The 17576-nt window shown below is 37.4% G+C and overlaps 2 protein-coding genes across 2 annotated transcripts; both read right to left on the reverse strand.

The window, feature by feature from the left end:
- Positions 1-2117: 2117 nt before the first annotated feature.
- Positions 2118-3139, reverse strand: plex9.2 (PML-like exon 9.2). Its single transcript, XM_028450590.1, has 2 exons — positions 2934-3139; positions 2118-2859 (listed from the first exon to the last, which is right to left on the reverse strand). Exons 1-2 carry the CDS (start codon positions 3010-3012, stop codon positions 2279-2281), a joined length of 660 nt encoding a protein of 219 aa, XP_028306391.1. The 5' UTR covers positions 3013-3139; the 3' UTR covers positions 2118-2278.
- A 2051-nt stretch (positions 3140-5190) lies between these two features.
- On the reverse strand, positions 5191-9696 carry LOC114465315 (DNA polymerase III PolC-type-like). Its single transcript, XM_028450243.1, has 3 exons — positions 9448-9696; positions 9277-9334; positions 5191-6040 (listed from the first exon to the last, which is right to left on the reverse strand). Exons 2-3 carry the CDS (start codon positions 9332-9334, stop codon positions 5502-5504), a joined length of 597 nt encoding a protein of 198 aa, XP_028306044.1. The 5' UTR covers positions 9448-9696; the 3' UTR covers positions 5191-5501.
- Positions 9697-17576: the final 7880 nt, after the last annotated feature.

The following is a 17576-nucleotide window of genomic DNA, read 5'->3' on the forward strand; positions in this document are numbered from 1 at the left end:
TCCCTGTAATTTAATCAGCTTTGAGCTATGAACATAGACTGTTCACATCACTAATGATTAGTCACAGATATGAAATGGTTCTTGGGTGACAGTCTCTTGAAATCCATAAAACTACTCTTATTTTTACTATTTTCACTGGCCCATAACTGATCTGTTTTAATTTAGAGTGTAATGATTAGCGGTACTCCTTTGGATATAGAACAATTTTTGCGACGACTATTTTAATTTTGGACCTCAAATTTGGGTTATTTCACATCTCCCCGGTATTGAAAATCCTTCACATGAGGCCATTATAGCTTGCCTCTGTGTCTTACAATAATTTGTTTATTATAAGTTATTTTTTTTCAAAGTATGAATATGATATATAAGAAGTTAGAAAATGATTCTTGTAGTCGCCAAAATTGGTGGTGTTTTTGAACACATTTTAGGAAGATTTTTGCGATGTATCAAAAAACATAATTGTTTAATACATTTACATCACAACATTTGTTTATCATCCCAGTCCATTCCCCAAGCTCATAAAATAATACTTTTGGCAAGAAGAAACAATTTTTGTGTGAATACAGAAATCCCCTAACAGCGCATCAGGATCAGACAGAGCTGACACTTTCAACATGGCCGCTGCTTAATTCAAGGGTGTGCAACGTCGGATTTGTTTGGACTGCAACGATATTGTTAAAAAATTCTTTCTTAAATGCAGCTTTGTAGAATGGCTCAATGTTAAGAAATTTGTTGACGATGTCACAGATTCTCTCGAATAAGTTACTTTTGCAGATGACGATGTCATAGGTTCTCTCAGAGTCCCAAGCCCGGATAGAGGAGGAGTGTTGGATGTTTTAGTTAGCAATTCCACCCCACATAACAGTCTTAATTAAATTTGATATTCTAATATTTAACAATACAGGTCAAAATCAATTTATGTAATGTGGGTCTAAAGCATCAAAGTCAAAGTAATGAGATGAACAGTAAGGTCTTTTACCTGCTTTCTGTGAAGTGTCTTGCGATAACACATGTTATGAATTGGTGCTATACAAATAAAGATCGATTGATTAGTGAAGTTATTTTGAGACTCTTTCGATGGCAAAATAAAAATATAAAAAACAAAAACTAGCATAATCTAATGGGACTTTGCACGTGTACAGGAAAAGTTGCAGATGTTCTTACACACCTTATGTCTTCTTCAGTTGTGGAGTGCTGCCTATTCCTCTGAGAATGGAAGGGATTCAAGTGTGCATATGTGCAACACATGATGATAGCATCAGAAAGCTGCAAAGCAAACATAATAAAATGAGTGTTCAAGTTCAGTTCAGCTTTAAAATGTGATTGCTGGAATAACAGCTCTCTCACCTGGATTAATGAACTGTGGCATCACCAACCCTCCACCCATTGGGACACCATAATAAAGCACTTTCATTCTTAAATCACCACAAGTACAATCACATACTACTGTACAAATGGGAAAAAAAGTAACTCTTATAAAAGTTTTCTGGAGCGTAAAGTTACATCCACTAAATGTTGTTAAAAAAAAATAAAATAGATGACATTTTTTATGTAAATCTGCAGGTTTATTGCAAATATCCATTACCAAACATATTTACTTATACTGTATATCCTCAGTGTAAAAATATAAAAGCTTAGTTTAAAAGGGTAACTCCAAGAAGTGCTGCTAGGCAATGCTAGTATTGAACTCTGCATAAAGAAAACATTTAAATGTGGTAAAAAATAAATTAAAAAAGAATTAGCAAACAATTTGTTCCAAATTCAACAAATAAATTAAGGAAGCTGTATTCTAAATGTACCATATTTATTGCAATATTTATTTAAAGATGTTGCCCATTTCTTACTTGAAAAAAAAGGAATTGAACCACTATAGCAACTCTTTTCTTACATCTACCATATATAAATATTAAATTTGACCTTTTCCCTCGTTTTGTAGTGTAATTATTTGTGACCCACAGTCTGATTATCAAAACAACAAATTGGTACAATCAAGGAAAAACAAAAGAGCTGGGCATATAAAAATATATACATATGAATATAAAAATATTAATCGGAGCACAGGGGAGTTCAGGGCCAAACACAGCAACAAATGGTCAGTCTGTAAACCCTTTTAGCTTTTATTTTTTTGTTCTTCTTTTTTTTTTTTTTTTTTTTTTAATGTTAAATAAATTTTTTATTTTTTTAAACTTCGGAAAACAATACCCAGGAAAAGCAGCTCTACCAACCGGTTCAATGATAAACGTGGTGACATTACAGCCTGCATTTCCGGGTTTTAGGGTCACCCTGCGTCCCCTTTGGTGTGGGTCACAGTGTGTGTTGTTGTGTACATTGTGTCCAAAGTAAACTTGTGTCTGTAAATGAGCTCAGGTGGAGGCTGGAGAACAGCGTACAGACTCTGCAACGCCCGGACGTCCTCCAAAGCATTGTGGGCCTTGTAGTTCACTCCAACCAGCTCCTTGACCAGGTTCTTCTGTCCAAAGCTCCGCAGGCAGCGGTCCTTCAGCATCTCCCGGGCCAGCGGTAGAGTGTCCACACAGCCCGACACCGCAGAGTCAAACTCGTCACGGAGCTCCAGCTCGTCCAGGGCCCTGGCCAGCAGCGGACAGTCAAAGCGGCGAATGTTGTGACCGACCACAAGCGGCCGTGTGAGCATTTTAAGGAAGGCTATGAAGGAGAGCAGCACCTCCCGGAGGGTGTTGGTGAGGACCAGCTGGTCGCCCTGGTACAGCCGATGTCTGTGGACCCGGAGGCCGGTCACTTTGCTCGCCCCTCGCTCCATTCGACACCGCGGGACGGTGTAAAGGTTCAACGAGTGGCCTCCGCTCACCGCCGCCATCTGCACGATCTCACAGTTCTTACCTGCGGGCACCGAATGGACAGGTGACGAAATGAAGCTCAACATCCGGGACATTAAAAGCCAAGCGTCTCCGTACCTAGTCCTGTGGTCTCCAGGTCAAAGAAAACCACCGTCTGTCGGTCACAGACAGCGTCTACTGACGCCTCTGTCTGCATTCTGCTTCCGCTACAGACGGTCTGTGTCACACATATGTATCACAGACACGGAAAAAAACAACGGTTACTGCCATTTTCTCAAACTATTACATGAAATTCAATTTAAAAATGTCCCGCCGGATATTTAAACCACTACGTCATACTATTAACAGGAAGTTGAAAAGTTTCAAGACAAAAGCCCACTGGAATGTGGTTAAGGAGTTTACATACAACGTAACCAGAATCATGATGGAAATAACGCCAAAAGATGTTTTATTTTTAATCTTTGAAAACAAAAATAAATCAATAACTTTTATTATTAGTCTGATAATATTAATGGCACGATTCCATGTCCATAAATCAAAATCCCTTTCAAATTTTCATTTTTCCTTAACTGAGTTTAGTTATTATATTCATACTTTAACGTGTTTGAAAAACAAAAAAGGTGAAAGAACTTTGCTTTTATATGAAGAACTGTTTCCTGTACCTCCAAGTGACATTCTGTGATATCTGTGATTTGCTTTATTTTTTTTTACTCGTAATGTTTTCCTGACTTTATTCTTTGTTCCCTTTCTGGTGTTTTACTGATTGGTAAAATGCAATTTGTCAATAAAATTGAAAAAAAAAAAAAAATCGTTCCCCTATCTACTCATTAGTTCAGGATTACATTATGGCAGAGTACACGTTCCAACAGACTTTAATGTAGGCCTACTTTAAAAAAAAAAAAAAAAAACGTTTTTTCTTTTAAATGTATTTTCTCTAACTAAATCTGTCCATTATACAGCTGAAATGGAATGTAGTCTATCAGAAAGTAGGACTTCCACTACTCTGACCAAAACAGTTAAGAATATTAACAATTACATTAGCTTTCAAATCCTTCCTAAATATAATATATAATAAGTTAGTTATCAATCAATCTTTTATTTGTATAGCGCCAAATCATAACCAATGGTATCTCAAGACACTTTACAGTAGAGCAGTCTTAAGGACGGACTCTTCATTTTATGGATACACACATATGCATTTATACATATATACACATACATATGTATCCCACACCCAACATGAAATCTACTTATTAATAAGTAGTTTGCTTTTCAAGAACTTGCAAGTGTATACAGTATTTGGTTGTAATTAAACAGTTTTGTCAAATCTTGTTTTATTTTTTTGTCCTGTGTTACCTCTTCAAAGTAAATATCTGAGTATTTTAGTTTATGTAACATAAATTGTTTTTTTATATCCACTTTAATGAACTTCCTGTTTTGTCACTTACGGAGTGAATTTGCCTGAATTCTCCAGCAGAGGACGCACTGGTTTAGTAAATTAAATATGTTGCATGAAAAATGACTTGACAAAAACAATCATGGTTTTTTTTTTACAAGCAGAAAATTTTTATTTGCCCCCAAAAAATCGTATAAAAGTTTCAAATGTTTTCACATTGATTACTTAAAAAAAAAAAAAAAAGACATTACTACGTTTTTCTGTAGCTAAAAACCCTTGGTCCACATTTCTACATAAAATCAGTAGTTTCAAGTTCTGTAATGACACAATATCAATGAGAGGTGAAAATATATTCCCTATTAATCAAATAACCATGAAAAGGAAAAATAAAATAAAAATCTTAAAATCTTATCGATTGGTTGACATCATTTATAATCATTATTGAAAAAAAATATCAATATTCCCCTCATGCAAGGCTATGATATCATTTTAATTTCTTTATCCTGATTAGAGCTGGGCAATATATCGTGATTCAATATATATCGAGTTTTCTATTTTGGCGATATAGAAAATGACAATATCGTCTATATTTAATATTATTCATAGAGTACAGTCAGTGTCCTTTTTAAAATAAAATTTTATATTTCTGAGAATTATATTTTCTAGTTTATTTTGTATTAAAATACTCGTTTTAGGAGTCGCTGCGTTCTCTACTTCTCAGAACATGTAAAGCACAGTTGGATGATCACTGAATGCATTCTAACCCAGACCTTCATCTAAACACACTACAGAACTCACTCACACGTGCTGTCCTTTAGAGGCGAAAAAGCCAAAAGTGGAACATATTGTGGAGCTGTTTGTAAATGTGTCTGTGAGGCATTTTGCATCAGCAAATTTAACCCAGAATTGTCTCTCTGGTAAGACTTTATTGAGCTAGAAATATCAAGATTTATATTGTATATCGCTGTTTTTGAGAAAAACATATGGAGATATGAATTTTGGCCCATATCGCCCAGCCCTAATCCTGTTAATAAGAAATTGATTAGTTAGTGATCCCAGCTTTAAATAGAAGAACTATTCTTTTGAAAGAAATATATATTATGCAACACTTACACTTTGCACAATGGCAAATTCTTTGGAAATAGAATTTTTTTAAAACACACATTTCTAAAAATATTCCTTGTCATTATAATAATGCACTTCACAGTGCTTTGAATTATTGCATTTAACAGTTGCAAATATCACATAATAATGTCCATTTCTCTATATCTCTGAGGCTTTTTGTTTCTCTAAAACATTCGACTAGTCTTGGAGGTGCACATCTGGATCTTGTAGGGACCAGGGCTCCAGGCTCTGAACACCTCCTGCAGTATCCGAGCGTCCTCCACTGCATTATGGGCGTTGAAGGTCTTCTTCAGGTAGTGCTGTGCCAGATATTTAAGGGAGTAACTTGGCAAGTAGGAGCAGAGCCTCTTGCTCAGAGGGAATGTATCAACAAACCCTTCCACCACCTTCTGGAACCTAACGTAGAGCGAGTGGTGCCTCAGCACTCTGGTGAGGACGGGGGCATCAAAGCGCATGGCGCTGTGGGCCACCAGCAGCACGGGGCACTGGAACGAGTAGAGGAAATCAATGAAAGCTTCGAGAGCTGTCAGCAGAGGAGTGGTGGAGATGAGTTTCCCATTGAGGAACAGTTGGTTTTCCTTGACAGTGAAGCCGGTGACGCTAGCAGCACTTTCAGACAGAGCCTTAGAGGGCAGGCAGTAGCAGTTGAACGCCTTTTCTCCACAGATGGCTGATATCTGGATGATGTCACATGATGTGGTGTCTAAACGTGGATTTAAAGGAGAGAAGAAGAACATTGAAATGATCATTGATTACAGCTTTAGTCAAATTAAATACAAGAAGTTTTAAAGGTCCAGTATTACGCTATTTTTCATCCATCTGCATTTGTTCTAGAGGTGCGTCCACACTGAACACGACTGAAGCTACTGAGGTGATCAGATTACTTTCAAATCAATGTAAACAACGCACCCTCAAGTTATCTACCCTCAAGCAACGTGACTTGTGTGATTTGAGCGACAAGGTCAAGTGCGACCTCGTCGCTCAAAGTTGAAAAATTTGAACTTTTCAAGTGACTTCAAGCAACAACTCCCCCCATCCTTCACTGTCTATAGAGCCGAGGCAGCAGCCCCTCCCTCCCGCTACAGTGAGACGGCTCCAGTGGGAGGCTTCCTCAACTTACCGAGGCAAAATTAAAGCGGTGAACTTCTTGAACAAGCCTACATTCTGAGTGAACTCATCCTTTTTTAGTAACTATAAGTTGATAATTTAAACCGTAAAACCTGTTAATAGGTGCTGTAAATGTACGGTCCGAGACACACAGTTCCCTGGTCATCGCGTCACTGGAGCGATGACCAGGGATGAAGTGACCAAAAACCACCACTATGTTCAAGGGACTAATCACGGGCGACTGAAGTGACTACAGTCGCGTTCGGTGTGAACGCATCATAGGAACTCCAACAACAAAGTATTTGAGGTTTATTTTCCCAAACTCGCCTGTTTTCCAGAGTTTTAGCCTCTGAAAAGTAACTTTCTGAACAGTTCTAAAAATGGGCCGTTTTGGGGTCTACTTATGCATATTCATGAGTGGGCGTGTCTGTAGACGCAGACTTCATGCCTCGCTCTCGTGAGGGGGATCAGTGATCACCAAAACAATTTTCTTTTTTTTTATTCATACACTGTTGTTATTGTTTTCAGCCAAAAAAAAACTGCACATTACAGTAAAACACATGGTTATTTAAGCAGCTATTGTGATTGTGAGTCAGACAAACACTGCTCCACAATGTGTGTGTGCGCAGCAGCAGCAGCAGAACAGTTAATGAGTCATTTGCATATGTTGACCCATTATTGTTAATTTTAACCTCTTTTCACCATATTTCATGATTTTGAATTTTTTTCTTGCCAATTTAACCACAATCACGATTTGTCATGCCCATTACTTGTCACTTTAAACTCATTGTTCTTTCCTTTTTTATGCCATTTTTAAACAAATATTGACACTTTGAACCTTTTTTTAACCACTTTTTTACGTTACTGCTAAATGTGTTCAGGTGCATAATTACATTATAAAATGAATATATTCATTCACTTTTAAATTTATAAAACAAGATCCATTGTGTTTCACTACAAAAACAAATTATTAATATTTTCCTTTGTTCACATTTATCTTTTACTTTGTTTCCAAATTATTTCCACTGTTGTCGCTTGGAAAATACAAGGCTGACATAAAAAATGATAAATAATATGATAAAAGGAAGAGAGAGAAAAAAGTTGTGTTTATGAAAATATGATTAGTGTGTTGGTCTTTGGAGGAGAACAGGAAGTGAAACTATTCTGTTTACGTCTCTAAGCTAAAGAAGCCATATTTGACTGTAGGGAGTTATTGTTGTTATGTCGAGCTGGTTTTGTAACACGTAATCTGATGTCATGGAGTTTTATTTTGCTTGTCATTTATATTTCTGTTGTGATGATTGTACGTGTTTTTAATGTGTTGGTGTCATTTTAGCATGTTTACTATTTTACATTGTAATGCATAGATTATATTATACAATTTAAGGCACAACTTGGAACAAGGGGTAAAATTTAGCATTATATCTATAAACATTTTTTTTTTTTTTAACAACACATCAGTAACATTCACCAGGGCCGGCTCTGGGCATAGGCGACCCAGGCAGTCACCTGGGGCGCCATCTGCTGGAGGGGTGCAAAAATTGAATTCTCAAAGTGAAATTATAAAATAAATAAATAAAAGATACAAATAATACATTTCAACCAATCCTTTACTTGACAAACATCTAAAACAAGTCCTAAAAATTTATCTTGAGTTAAAGCAAATTAATAAACATGAATAAAATAAAGTGATTGTATTAAAAAAAAAAAGATATAGGTGGTTTCAGTCAATGAAGTGAGATAAAAGCGCCTTTAAACATTTTCCTCTCAATTCTGTTTCGTCTGAAAAGTGTATAGAGGTGATAGTTTAGTCTATACCTTTTTATTGGGGGGCACTAAAATTAGATTTTCTGATCCAAGAACCACATGAACAACATTAATGTCAGAATCATAACCAATCTGAGCATCTATAGCAGGAAAGAATAAAGGGTTTGTGTGTTTTTGTGGTTAAATTGTGGGTTTTTGGAGTCTTTTTTGTGTGTTTTTGCTTTCACTTTGTCTATTATTCTGTTATTTATTCATTGTCATTTGGTGTATCTTTGGAGTAATTGTTTTGTGTTTTTGTTGTCCTTTTTGTGTATTTTTCAGTAATCTGTTTTCTGGAGTGGCATTCACTGTATTGGAAATATGTAAAAAAAAATTCTATTCTATTTCATTCTATGTTCACCCTTTTCTTGACACAAAAAATACAAATATACATTTATTTAAAATTTTTAAACAAGAAATCTGATGACGGAAACTCTTATTACATGACGTTAAATAAATGCTGAAAATATTCAAATGCAGTGGTTTTCTTGTCGTGGCCCCATTTTTATATCAAACGAGAAAATCTGTTCTCTGATCACGTTTATTTATTTATTTGTAAGTATACAAATGCAGAGTAGCCAGGATTAATATGTGCCAGCTCAGATATTTTTTATAGTAAATTTTATTTTAACTCAATTTATATTTGAGAAAGTAAAAACATAGCATGCAGTTGCGATTGTGTGCGGTGTTTTACTTTGAAAAAGAATAATTTTCTGTAATTTTTTTTTTTTTTGTGCAAAATAGATAAATAAAAATAATTAAGAAAATACATTTAAAAATATATAATTTTCGTTCATTTTAAAAAAATATTTATTTTATTATTAATAGACATTTTAGAAGACCCCATTTTATTTCCAGGCGACCCCACATGGGGACTCGACCCCAAAGTTGAAAAACCCTGTTCTAAGGTAAATTTATCATGAAAGCTTTTAGTAAATAAACAGCACCACTAAGATATTTCCATTTAGATAGATCTGGCATAGAAATAGTTTAAGTGTTTTCAGTTGAGATGAATGAGGAACCAACCTAAACCTGTGGCCTCCAAGTCAAAGAAAACCAGGACTTTTCCTTCAGAAGTCTGCATCTGGATGTGAGAAAACAGTCAGATTTAACACTTTATCACTATCTGCTAACATATCATCATAAATCACCCTAATAACGTGGATATAAATGAGTTTAAAGGAGGAAGAGACTCACCGTGTCTGAATGTGTGACAGAGGAAGCTAAACATCAGCTGACGGTTCGCTTTTAAACTTTCACCATTTGTTCTGCTTTCAATTCACAGCAAACGAAAGCGATTCTTTCTCCTATTGTCTGTGAAATAGCTCCGACTTTCTCTACAGGAGCATTTACCTCTGCTCAAAGACAGAAACCGAACCTTAACCGTGTGTGAAAACACAAAGTTCTTCTTCTCTTCGTTTGCTTTCGTTTCTAAGGAAGGATGGGTTTGGCTCTCACACCGGGGGACTTTCACATTAAAAGCACAACTTAAAATCACGACCAAACTATCACTATCACCATGTTTAAAACAATTGTGTTTAATGTATTACCGTTAAACCAAATATGTAAACATTTATTTAAAGTACTTAAAAAAAACTATATTTTTTACCTGAAAATAAATCCATGGGGAGCGGCCATTTTAGGCCGGATGTGTCTAGTATTTGGTTCCTTTTTTATTTTTTTAATTTTCTATTTTTTTTTTATTAACATACATTGCCAATTACAACAGTTTACAATTACAACAACAGACAAAACACAATGACTAAGAATAAAAGGAAGGCAAACTAAGAAAAAGACACAACAAGAAAAAAAAAACCATCAGGAAAACATTTAGTGATTTTCAGGTTCAAAATGTTTACAGAATGAATGGTACAGTTTAATCGCTTTTTTGTTTTTAACACATTTTATGGCATTTAAAAATGAAAGGACAACCCCCAGTGCTATTGGTACATTTAGCGAAGTACACATACGTAGTGTCCTAGGGTTAGGCTTTTTTTTTTTATAACCCTATACCGCAACAATTTTTAGGGTTAGGGTTATGTTTAGTCTTAGTCACGTGACCTAAACTTGCCAATGAGGGGCGCTGATAGCCATGCCATTGACAAATGGATGCATTTTCTTTTCAAAATAAAGTCCGTTTGGTTTTGTGTAAATGTTATTTTGGCAGCATGATTAGAGTCTGTATCAGGGAGGAAAGGTATTTTGTAATTCAAAGTATTTTCCTCCCTAATCTCATTTTAATTTTCTTTATCCTGATTAGAGCTGGGCAATATATCGTGATTTTATATATATCGAGTTTTATATTTTGGCGATATAGAAAATGACAATATCGTCTATATTTAATATTATTCATAGAGTACAGTCAGTGTCATTTTTTAAAATGTTTCCATATTTCTGAGAATGATATTTTATAGTTTATTTTGTATTAAAATACTCGTTTTAGGAGTCGCTGCGTTCTCTACTTCTCAGAACATGTAAAGCAAAGTTGGATGATCACTGAATGCATTCTAACCCAGACCTTCATCTAAACACACTACAGAACTCACTCACACGTGCTGTCCTTTAGAGGAGAAAAAGCCAAAAGTGGAACATATTGTGGAGCTGTTTGTAAATGTGTCTGTGAGGCATTTTGCATCAGCAAATTTAACCCAGAATTGTCTCTCTGGTAAGACTTTATTGAGCTAGAAATATCAAGATTTATATTGTATATCGCTGTTTTGAGAAAAACATATGGAGACATGAATTTTGGCCCATATCGCCCAGCCCTAATCCTGTTAATAAGAAATTGATTAGTTAGTGATCCCAGCTTTAAATAGAAGAACTATTCTTTTGAAAGAAATATATATTATGCAACACTTACACTTTGCACAATGGCAAATTCTTTGGAAATAGAATTTTTTTTAAAACACACATTTCTAAAAATATTCCTTGTCATTATAATAATGCACTTCACAGTGCTTTGAATTATTGCATTTAACAGTTGCAGATATCACATAATAATGTCCATTTCTCTATATCTCTGAGGCTTTTTGTTTCTCTAAAACATTCAACTAGTCTTGGAGGTGCACATCTGGATCTTGTCGGGACCAGGGCTCCAGGCTCTGAACAACTCCTGCAGTATCCGAGCGTCCTCCACTGCATTATGGGCGTTGAAGGTCTTCTTCAGGTAGTGCTGTACCAGATATTTAAGGGAGTAACTTGGCAGGTCGAAGCAGAGCCTCTTGCTCAGAGGTAATGTATCAACAAACCCTTCCACCACCTTCTGGAACCTAACGTAGAGCGAGTGGTGCCTCAGCACTCTGGTGAGGATGGGGGTATCAAAGCGCATGGCGTTGTGGGCCACCAGCAGCACGGGGCACTGGAACGAGTAGAGGAAATCAATGAAAGCTTCGAGAGCTGTCAGCAGAGGAGTGGTGGAGATGAGTTTCCCATTGAGGAACAGTTGGTTTTCCTTGACAGTGAAGCCAGTGATGCTAGCAGCACTTTCAGACAGAGCCTTAGAGGGCAGGCAGTAGCAGTTGAACGCCTTTTCTCCACAGATGGCTGATATCTGGATGATGTCACATGATGTGGTGTCTAAACGTGGATTTAAAGGAGAGAAGAAGAACATTGAAATGATCATTGATTACAGCTTTAGTCAAATTAAATACAAGAAGTTTTAAAGGTCCAGTATTACGCTATTTTTCACCTTTTGTTATCTCTATTTGTTCTAGAGGTGCGTCCACACTGAACACGACTGAAGTGACTGAGGCGATCAGATTACTTTCAAATCAATGTAAACAACGCATCCTCAAGTTATCTACCCTCAAGCAACGTGACTTGTGTGATTTGAGCGACAAGGTCAAGTGCGACCTCGTCGCTCAAAGTTGAAAAATTTGAACTTTTCAAGTGACTTCAAGCAACAACTCCCCCCATCCTTCACTGTCTATAGAGCCGAGGCAGCAGCCCCTCCCTCCCGCTACAGTGAGACGGCTCCAGTGGGAGGCTTCCTCAACTTACCGAGGCAAAATTAAAGCGGTGAACTTCTTGAACAAGCCTACATTCTGAGTGAACTCATCCTTTTTTAGTAACTATAAGTTGATAATTTAAACCGTAAAACCAGGACTTTTCCTTCAGAAGTCTGCATCTGGATGTGAGAAAACAGTCAGATTTAACACTTTATCACTATCTGCTAACATATCATCATAAATCACGCTAATAACGTGGATATAAATGAGTTTAAAGGAGGAAGAGACTCACCGTGTCTGAATGTGTGACAGAGGAAGCTAAACATCAGCTGACGGTTCGCTTTTAAACTTTCACCATTTGTTCTGCTTTCAATTCACAGCAAACGAAAGCGATTCTTTCTCCTATTTTCTGTGAAATAGCTCCGACTTTCTCTACAGGAGCATTTACCTCTGCTCAAAGACAGAAACCGAACCTTAACCGTGTGTGAAAACACAAAGTTCTTCTTCTCTTCGTTTGCTTTCGTTTCTAAGGAAGGATGGGTTTGGCTCTCACACCGGGGGACTTTCACATTAAAAGCACAACTTAAAATCACGACCAAACTATCACTATCACCATGTTTAAAACAACAATTGTGTTTAATGTATTACCGTTAAACCAAATATGTAAATGTAACGCCCTAGTGGGGTAATTACAGGGTAATATCATCTAATAGTGTATCACACAAGAATGGACCAGAAGAATTTGTTAAGGTACGACTGCTGGAGAAATTCACAGCTTAACACTACAGAAATGTAAGTAAAAGACCACAGACTAGAGGATAAGTTTAAATAGCCGGCTTGTATTAGAAAAATAAAATAAGGACATACAACAATGACAACACAAAACATACAATAGAAAAATCACAATTTTGTGTGAATCCCTTTTTGTTAAACCCTTTTTGTGTTTAATTCAGTCTCAGATCTATTTTGAGTTTTACTGGTTGCAACCTTTTAGTTAATTTTCTATTCAAGTTAGTTTTATTCAAGCGGTTCAAGGTCTCATAAGCTAACTAATTAGTTTGAATCACATTTAGGTACCTTTTAAGTTGGACAGTTTGTTTACAACAAACACCATTGTAAAATACCCTTTTACAATTATTAGAAAATAAAAATACAAAAAATAGAAATAAAAAGAATTCAGCAAAAGGCTGAATCAAATCTGTATTTCACAGAAAAAGTCTCTTCTCCCTTCACTCTGACTTAGCAGTTCAGTTCAGTCTTTATCCTCTGCAGTGTTGCAGAAGTATGGGTGAATCCTACCAGTTCAGATGAAAACCATGCACCTATCAGCAGAGGGCGTAGCACTCGAAGCAGATGCACAGCTCAGAAGGTCCACGTGGTTCGAAGGCTGGTTCGAGAGCGGCTCGCCATCCAGCTAAAGTTCACTTTAGCTGGATATTTTTCAACCCACACTAAATGGCCTATCATACACAACATAAAATGGGTATGAATACATAAAATAAAAACACTGGGTAGCTCTAAAACAACGATAATGTGCATTTCTGTCCATAAATGTTGCTTTTTTGAAGCAGCACCGCCATCACGTAATGGCGGACACGAGCAGAAAGACGGAACAGCGAACAGAGTTTGTGCCTTCATTTAGCTTTTAAATGCACTTTACACCTTCACATTTTACCAAAAACAACATAAATACGCTACCACAGCTTTACATTTACATGAAATAAAAAAATAAATAAATACATTTCTCTCATTCACCAAGTCCCGTTTATCACGGTACCAATCTCTGCACTGGAACAGGTTGGAAAGCAAAAATACTTATCCAACAACTTTTAAACTAGTTTTCTGCTCTCCTTTCTTCCTTCCCCGCAGCAGCACCGCCTGTATGCGTTCTCACTGCTCTCTATTCTGCAGAAGCTCCGTGTATGTTTCTGCCTGGTCTCCTTTTCTCTTTTTTTATGCAGCAGCAGCAGCTCCGTGCATGTCTCCCTCGCCTAGCAGGTACATTTCCCGGAAACAATCCGGTTGGCTGATGCTAGTCACATGGGTCACACAGCTGCGTGCTTAATAGGAAAATACACTTTTTTTTAAAAAAATTATTATTATTATTAAAGTAGATTGAACAAATAACCCACAAATTAACAGTTTTAAACTTTTAACAAATTCTTATAAATAAATAAAATATGAAAAACGTTTTAAAACATTTTATCATATTTACCTATTTAATAACTCTTTTTCAAATTTATTTATTTCTTTTTTTATTACTATTTATAACATACTTTCACTTTGATAAACACTTAACCTGGGTTACACCCTCCCCTCTTAACTCTATGCAAGTCCCTTTGCATAATGCATAGTTCAGACTACTTTCACTTCATGTAGTTCAATAGAATCCGTGACAGCTTCATTCAGGCTTTGAAAAAGAGACTGAATTATAGTAACAAGAGGATTACCCAACTGTGGGTAGGTTAACTGTTTGGGTGTCTTTCTTTCTCTCAGAGATCTTCTGACATTTTGCTCTGTGTCAGGATCATTTGTATCATTTCTATTGTCAATATTTATGATTACTTCATCTTTTGTTGTTTCCTTTGCATTTACTCCTTTCATTTCAGGTTCAGGCAAGTTTTCCATTTCACTTTCAGTTTTGTCTCCATAATCTGTTAAGTTTCCACTATCGGTGTTTTTGTCATTTTCAGGTGTTTTGTCATAATCAGGTAGGTTGTCATGTTCAGGTTCATTCACATCCTCTGGAGCATTTTCAGGAATTTCCTCAATATTTGGAACTGAGTAATCAGATGCGTTTTGCTCAACAGTAGGACTTTGGCCATTTTTGGGAGGATGGACTACTATGTATTCCTCAACTGTCCTTGATATTTCCTTAAGAGGACTTGGGGGGAAATACAGTGGTTAGCTATCACTTTCCTCGGAGTCGTATTCAAACTCATGTTCAGAATCATGTGCAGGATGTTGGCGTGTGCTAGGCCTGCGGGGTTTTTCTTTTACTACAGGTGAAGGCTCAGGCAAAGTTGGCAAGAAACCACAGGGCAACAAGAGGTCTCTATGAAGAGTACGAGTGGGACCAATTTTTTGTTCAGGCTTAACTGTATACACAGGTAAGATGTCCTTTTGACTTATGACAACATGAACAGTGGACTCCCACTTGTCAGCCAATTTGTTTTTACCTCTGAGCCTGACATTTTTCACAAGCACACGATCACCAACATCGAGAGCAGATTCAGTAACATGTTTGTCATATCTCACTTTGTTTCTTTCAGCAGCTTTTGCAGCACTTTTGGTAGCCAACTGATAACTTTCTTGGAGGTGAGTTTTCAGTGCTTTAATATACTGTGAGTGGGATTGTTGCTCACGCTGGTTTAAAGGGACATTGAAAGCAAGGTCAATGGGTAGTCTAGGCTGCCTACCAAACATTAACTCGTACGGCGTATACCCTGTGCTATCATGTTTGGTACAGTTATACGCGTGTACAAGCGGTTTGACGTAGTCGCGCCAATGCGTCTTATCCTCATCCCTAAGAGTACCGAGCATGTGTAAAAGTGTCCTATTAAATCTTTCAACAGGGTTTCCCCTGGGATGATAAGGGGACGTTCGGACCTTCTGAATCCCTGCAAGGTCGCAAAGCTCTTTTATAGTTTTTGATTCAAAGTCTGCGCCTTGATCACTATGAATCTTTTCAGGAAATCCGTAGTGAATAATGAAGTTTTCCCACAAAGCTTTTGCTACTGTGGCTTTAGCCTTTTGGTTTGGAGTGGGAGTGGCAATTGCATACTTCGTAAAGAAGTCTGTCATTACCAAGACATCTTTAGTATTGCTACGGTCAGGTTCAATGCTCAGAAAGTCAATGCATAGCAATTCTAAGGGTCTGGTGACTTGAATGTTTACAAGGGGCGCTGCCTTCTCTGGCAGTGTTTTTCTGCAAACACACCTTTGACAGGTCTTGATTTTCTGTTCGATATCAAATGCCATTTTTGGCCAGAAAAACCTGGTTCTTGCAAGGTCGAGAGTCCGTTCTGTTCCGAGATGACCCATGTCATCGTGAAGAGTTTTTAACACCATTTCTCTGAGACTTTCAGGAAGAACGAGTTGCCATTGAGTGTCTTCACCAACTTTTCTTTTTCTATAAAGAATCCCATTCTGAAACTCAAGTTTGTTTAGTTCACGCAGAAGGATGGACAGTTGTGGAATTTCTTTGCGGACTGTAGGAGGAGAAGTTTCACCTGTTTCAAGTTGGTGTATGATTACATTTATGGCTGGGTCATTTCTTTGACTTTGTTTGAGTTCTTCCTCAGAAATGCTTTGGATGACTGGGAAACCATAACACTGATCAAAACTGTCTGGAACAGCTTGGGCAGACATCGACCAGGATGTTACGAGAGGACAAGGAAGGGCACGGTTATCAGAGTCAAAAGGATGGCGTATTAAGTGTCTCTCACAGATTGCATTGACAGTATCTGAAGTGACCTGAATGAACGGATTGGTGCCAGGTAAGTGATGGTTGACAAACTGACTGATTCTTTCCTGTTCTTTCAGAGAGACTAAGTCATTTACTGGTTCTGGATGGGGACGACGAGACAAGCCGTCTGCGTCTACGTTTTGTTTGCCTGCCCTATACTGAAGTTGGAACTCAAAGGAGGACAGGGCGGACAACCAGCGATAACTTGTCGCGTCTAACTTAGCTGTTGTTAAAATGTAAGTTAGAGGATTACTGTCAGTTAGGACTGTGAAAGGACTGCCGTAAAGATAGTCACAAAACTTTTCCGTTACGACCCATTTAAGGGCTAAAAACTCAAGTTTGTGAGCGGGGTATCGCGTTTCGCTTCTCGACAGACCTCTGCTAGCGTAAGCTATTACGCGCATCTCCCCCTCCTGATCTTGATACAGGGCTGCCCCTAGTCCTGTTGTACTTGCGTCTGTGTGTAATACGTAAGGGAGTTTAGGATTAGCAAAACCTAACACCGGAGCTGTGGTAAGTTTCGCTATTACAGTCTCAAACGCATTCTGGCAACTTCCAGACCACCTATCACCAAAAGGGGCCTTTGGTTCAAAGTAGGGGGCAGTGTCGATCTTAGGACAGTGGCTCTTTCTCAAAGGCGGGTACCCAGCAGTAAGGCTTGTTAGGGGTTTCACTATTTTAGAGAAATCTTTGACAAACCGCCTATAATACCCTGCGAAACCTAAAAACTGACGTAACTCTTTTAGATTTCTGGGACTTGGCCATGTTTTGAGTGCAGATACTTTTTCGGGGTCTGTTTTGACTCCATCCTGTGAGACGATATGCCCCAAGTACCTAACTGACGTCTGAAAGAAGCGACTTTTTTCGACCGATAACTTCAGACCATACTCGCTCAGGCGACCAAGCACATG

Source organism: Gouania willdenowi, chromosome 6, assembly GCF_900634775.1.
Source record: "Gouania willdenowi chromosome 6, fGouWil2.1, whole genome shotgun sequence".
In the NCBI taxonomy this organism is placed as follows: Eukaryota; Metazoa; Chordata; class Actinopteri; order Blenniiformes; family Gobiesocidae; genus Gouania; species Gouania willdenowi.

Excerpts from the sequence above, each read along its gene's own strand:
- plex9.2 (XM_028450590.1), bottom strand. The coding sequence starts at position 3,012 with ATGCAGACAGAGGCGTCAGTAGACGCTGTCTGTGACCGACAGACGGTG. Across the intron at positions 2,860-2,933 it reads CCTGGAGACCACAGGACTAG|GTAAGAACTGTGAGATCGTG; the intron begins GTACGGAGACGC and ends CGGTGCCCGCAG.
- LOC114465315 (XM_028450243.1), bottom strand. The coding sequence starts at position 9,334 with ATGCAGACTTCTGAAGGAAAAGTCCTGGTTTTCTTTGACTTGGAGGCC. Across the intron at positions 6,041-9,276 it reads CTTGGAGGCCACAGGTTTAG|ACACCACATCATGTGACATC; the intron begins GTTGGTTCCTCA and ends ATCCACGTTTAG.